Source organism: Poecilia reticulata, unplaced genomic scaffold (assembly GCF_000633615.1).
Source record: "Poecilia reticulata strain Guanapo unplaced genomic scaffold, Guppy_female_1.0+MT scaffold_190, whole genome shotgun sequence".
Taxonomy (NCBI): domain Eukaryota; kingdom Metazoa; phylum Chordata; class Actinopteri; order Cyprinodontiformes; family Poeciliidae; genus Poecilia; species Poecilia reticulata.
Genome location: NW_007615019.1, coordinates 287579 through 292652, shown reverse-complemented (window position 1 = coordinate 292652; position 5074 = coordinate 287579). Strand labels below are relative to the sequence as shown.

At 49.5% G+C, this 5074-nt stretch overlaps 1 protein-coding gene and 1 long non-coding RNA gene across 17 annotated transcripts in view; one reads left to right on the top strand and one right to left on the bottom strand.

The window, feature by feature from the left end:
- LOC103460146 (uncharacterized) lies at positions 1-2079 on the bottom strand. Its single transcript, XR_001776254.1, has 2 exons — positions 1991-2079; positions 1-535 (listed from the first exon to the last, which is right to left on the bottom strand). It is a non-coding gene; the product is annotated as an uncharacterized LOC103460146 (long non-coding RNA).
- Positions 535-5074, top strand: part of epb41l3a (erythrocyte membrane protein band 4.1-like 3a) — a 22824-nt gene continuing 18284 nt past the window's right edge. For all 16 annotated transcript variants that reach the window (XM_017303135.1, XM_017303136.1, XM_017303133.1 and 13 more), the window contains exons 1-9: positions 535-699; positions 1874-1964; positions 2038-2202; positions 3909-4013; positions 4231-4273; positions 4355-4430; positions 4504-4625; positions 4717-4813; positions 4893-4980. In XM_017303135.1, the coding sequence (XP_017158624.1) occupies positions 1884-1964; positions 2038-2202; positions 3909-4013; positions 4231-4273; positions 4355-4430; positions 4504-4625; positions 4717-4813; positions 4893-4980 (777 nt within the window). In that variant the 5' untranslated portion in view covers positions 535-699; positions 1874-1883. The remainder of the gene's footprint in view (positions 700-1873; positions 1965-2037; positions 2203-3908; positions 4014-4230; positions 4274-4354; positions 4431-4503; positions 4626-4716; positions 4814-4892; positions 4981-5074) is intronic.

Genomic DNA, 5074 nt, shown 5'->3' with positions numbered 1-5074 from the left:
GTATGCAAAGTTTGTTTTAATACAGATTTTTACAGTCACATTCCTCAGATCTATGAGTTAGCATATCTGTTAGCACAGCAGTTAGCATATCTGTTAGCACAGCAGTTAGCNTCTGTTAGCACAGCAGTTAGCATATCTGTTAGCACAGCAGTTAGCGTATCTGTTAGCACAGCAGTTAGCGTATCTGTTAGCACAGCAGTTAGCATGGCTCCAGTTCGGAAACGAGCCTCTGAAGCTCATGTTCAGTAAAGTAAAAGTAAGAAGTGATGGATGAGTAAAAAAGTTAAATCTGTTAAACTTTTACTGGAAAATGATTCAGAGAAACGAGGGAATAAAATAATTAGCTTAGTGACATTAAACAGCTGATGCTTCATGGTTTACAGGCTGTTGGCATAAAGGACTGAATGTTCCTGAACAGAACCGACCCGATTCTGTGGTTCTGGTTCTGCTCACCAGCAGAACTCTCTGCTTGGGGCCCCTGAAGCCTCGGTTCCGGTCCTCTGAGGGCCCCTGAACCTCCGGGGCTCCGCGGCGTCTGAAGAATGAAAACACGAAAGTTTAATAATATTTCCAAACCAAGGCTTAGCGGAGCTGGGCGTGCGTCATGACGTCACAGCCAGTCGTAGTAGGGGATGACGTAGAGAGCAGAGCGGCATCGCTGACCGGCGGAAAGAGGGCGAGCGTCCTGCACGAGGACAGGTAAAGTGGCGCTTTAATGTCAGAGCAGCTGGTCCGGTTCGGGTCGGTCCGGCTCGGTTCGGTCACTAGACAGAACCTCCAGCTGCTGCCGCTCGGTTCCGGTCCCGCTGCAGCCCGATGCGCGTGTCCGTGTCCTGCTGCAGGACCTCAGGCACGCGCGTGCCCCGGGACACTCCCGACCCGCAGAGGAGGAAGAGCTGCGGTCCGGTCCGGTCCGGTCCGGTCGGTCTGGACCCGGTCTCATGCGTTCGGTTCGGGTTCGTGCTGCGGCTGATGAGTCAGCTGGTTCCGGTGATGAAGAGCATCCTCATCTTCATCACGATCACCTGAACAAAGCAGCGCGAGCTGCTGCTGAGGAAGATGATGATGATGATGATGATGATAGGAGGGTTCTGCTGCTTCAACCCATCCGGGACCGGAACCGGTTCTGAGTCCTGGCTGCTTCCAGAACCTGACGGTTCCGGTTCTGCAGGTTCGGTTCTCCTGTAGAATAATTCTGACCCTGCTGACCATTTATTCAGCCTGGAGAACAGAACCGGTCCATTTCACCAGAACCAGAACAGAACCGGTCCATTTCACCAGAACCAGAACAGAACCGACCCAATTCACCAGAACAGAACCGGCCCAATTCACCAGGACCAGAACAGAACCGGCCCATTTCACCAGAACCAGAACAGAACCAGCCCATTTCACCAGAACCAAGACAGGCTTTGAAATCAGAACCAACAGAACCAGAACCATCTAACGTCACTGATCTTCAGGAGGTTCTGAAGGTTCTAAATGGTGAATCCTCTAAAATGATGATGTTAAATTCTGGTTCTGGTTGGGTTCTGACTAACTAACCCAACCAGAACCGGCTGTTTTTCCATCACTCTGGTTCCAGAACCTTCCTCTCAGAATCTCCTCATCATCCTCACCAAATCAGATTACATCAGATTGTCTCCGGCTGTAATCCGTCTCTCTCTGCTGTTGCCGTGGTAACCGTTCACCTGACAGCTGGACGGGTCAGCGGCTGGTTACCATGGCAGTCGGCGTGATGTCATGGTTCTGGTCTGGAGGTCCAGTTTGGGTTCTGGGTGGCCTGATGACCATCACTTCCTGAACCGTATCCTGCTCTGACATCACTGGTCTCCGTGGTAACCATGGCATTAAGCTGTGACATCACTGTCTCCAGGTGAATCACCATGACAACAGAGCCAAGTGAAGCCCAGCCCCCAGAGGCGGAGCCTTTCCCTGAAGCCGCCGCCCACTCCACACCTAAACAGGTAACTGACCCGGGATGACCTCTGACCTCAGCTGATGGAATGCGAATGGTGACATCACTTCCTGTTTCCTCAGGGAGGGGAGGGGCCAGCTCACAGCTCATTGGCTGAGGACTCCAGCAGTCCGCTGTCGTCGGGCGGACTCGTCACTCGCTCTCCGGCCAGAACCGCGCTGGGCTTCAGAACCATGCAGACCCGGGTGGCGCTGCTGGACGGGTCGCAGTTCACCTGCATGGTGGAGGTGAGATGGGAGGCGCTGGGGGGACACATGATGGACCACCTGGACGTTGCAGAGAAACGTGATGTTAAATCGATTTAACGGTTTTTAAACCACATTCAGCTGCAGAGAAACTGAAACCCAAATGTTGCTTCTGTCCGAGTTCTGTTCAGTCTGACGGATCCGATCTCTGCTGCACCTTTACAGAAATATAAACATGCTAATGTTTTAATGAGCAACTGCTCTTAATCAAATTAATCACAAAAAGTTATGGGCATTTAAATTATAACTCGTTTTATTTTTCAGCCGTTTTCAGTTTTGCCAGGTGACGGAGAACCAACAGGTAGAAATGAATATCTGGGGAATCATAACTTAGCGTAACATTTAAAGCACCAGGGCTTATATAGAGAAATACTCAGATTTTATTTTGTGGCAGTGAGACATAAATGCAGTTTCTGTTTTTCTATCTGCTCTCAGCTCCCACTCTGAGCTGCTCCTCTCCTCAGCCCCTTTGGCTAAAAGCTAAAGCCCATGAAAGTGTAGCAGTTTAGCTAATAAGGCAGATTATCATGATTCAGCCAAAGTAATAAAATAACAACCTGCAGCCTGAATTTTACTGTTAATGTGTTTCTACCTATTGAGCAGCGAAATTAATTAAATGTTTACATTTAAGTATTTACTTACTGGAGGGTTTTATGTTTGTGATGCAGAGCCACAGCTAACAGCTAGAAGGTACAGCTAGCAGCCACAGCTAGCAGCTAGAAGGTACAGCTAGCAGCTAACAGCTAGCAGGTACAGCTAGCAGCCACAGCTAACAGCTAGAAGGTACAGCTAGCAGCTAACAGCTAGCAGGAACAGCTAGCAGCCACAGCTAACAGCTAGAAGGTACAGCTAGCAGCCACAGCTAACAGCTAGCAGCCACAGCTAACAGCTAGAAGGTACAGCTAGCAGCTAGCTCCTCACTTAGCGGCTCTGACCAGCGCTCAGCGCAGCTGTTGCTGCTCCTTCAAGTTGGACTGAACCATTGTTCTAACATTAGTGGGGGGACCTAAAATTAATTATCTTTTCCTGAGATAAATGACAGATTTAGTTCGTTCTTTGTTTCTTTTGCCTTTTCACATTGATATTTTTAAAATGCAAACGTTTCTTCTGTGATTTTTTTGGAGGGACAATTCTAGACTTTTCCCAGATTGGGGGTTCAGGACTAATCAGCTAACAGTGGAGCTAACTGTAGCGTACTTAGCTTCAATTCTGAAGCGTTAGCTAGCTCTGCTGTTTGCTAAACTTTCGGTTGAATAAAGTTCAACGCCTGTGTTGAAGTTACCATCATTATTAAAGTAACTGGATGTTTGTACTCATGCTCTTATTTTGAAGACGTTTTTGTTCCATTTCCTGAAGTGGAAATGTCACACGGTGACATTGTTGGTTTAGATCAGAGCTCTAGCATTTGTTTCCACTAAACCCCATTCAGGTTAGCGCTGCAGTGCTAGTGAAGAGGACTGACCCCTGATCAGTTAGCGTAGCTAGCTGTTTAGCTCCTCACCATTTTATTCAGAAATAAAACATTTATTTTAATCTGTTTCTCTTTCTGTCATTACCTGCCTGAAGTTTAGCCATTGTGCTAATTAATGTTGCTGTAAACCACAGTAATGTTGACCAATGTGGACTGTCCTAGTCAAATCATGAAGTAAACCAGTAGGAACAACGACCCGTTCTCGCTCTGGTTCCAGAAACGATCTCGAGGTTTTCAGCTGTTTGAGAAGGTTTGTGATCACCTCAACCTGCTGGAGAGAGATTATTTCAGCCTGTCCTTCAGAGACGCAGACAGCAACAAGGTACATGTCCCACCTGTGTCTACCCGTCTCCATCTGTCTCCATCTGTCTCACCTGTCTCTGTCTGTCTTTCTTTCTCTCTACCTGTCCAGTTAACCAGCAATGTTTCCTATTTAGAGGAAGCTTCTGTCCACCTGTCTAACTGTCCACCTGTCTAACTGTCCACCTGTCTAACTGTCCACCTGTCTAACTGTCCACCTGTCTGCCTCTCTGTTGCAGAACTGGTTGGATCCTGCGAAGGAGATCAAGAAGCAGGTCAGAGGTCAGTTTGGAGCTGATTGGCTGGTTGTTGCGTCTGCGCCGTACCTTTCCGTTAGCGCTGACTCTTCTCTTCTCTCCTCAGGCGTTCCCTGGAACTTCTCCTTTAACGTAAAGTTTTACCCTCCGAACCCGGCCCAGCTGTCTGAGGACATCACCAGGTACGGCGCCACCTGTTGACCGGCTCTCAGCTCGTCCTCGTCTTCGTGTCTCACCTGGTTTCCGTCTCTTCAGGTACTTCCTGTGTCTGCAGCTCAGACAGGATGTCGTTTCCGGACGTCTTCCATGTTCCTTTGCGACTCACGCCGTTCTTGGTTCCTACACGGTTCAGTCTGAGCTCGGAGACTACGACTCTGGTAGGGGAAACCCCTGAGAGGCTGAACTCTGACCCCAGGGGTCAGAGCAGGTCAGTGTTTCTGGGTTGACCCTTGTCCGCCTGGTTTCCAGATGAATGTGCTCCAGACTACGTCAGTGAGTTGTGCTTCGCTCCAAACCAAACCAAAGAGATGGAGGCCAAGATCGTGGATCTGCACCGGACCCTCAGGTCAGTGGGCCGCGGTGCCGGTCGGATGTGCCGGGTTCAGGTGAGGTTCTGGAGTTCTGACGGGTCTCTGTGTGTTCAGAGGAATGAGTCCAGCAGAAGCTGAGATGCATTTCCTGGAGAATGTGAAGAAGCTGTCCATGTACGGAGTGGACCTGCATCACGCCAAGGTGAGCCGACCGGGTTCCGGGTTCCGGGTTCTGGGTTCTGGGTTCCGGGTTCTGGGTTCCGGGTTCTGGGTTCTGGGTTCTGGGTTCCGGGTTC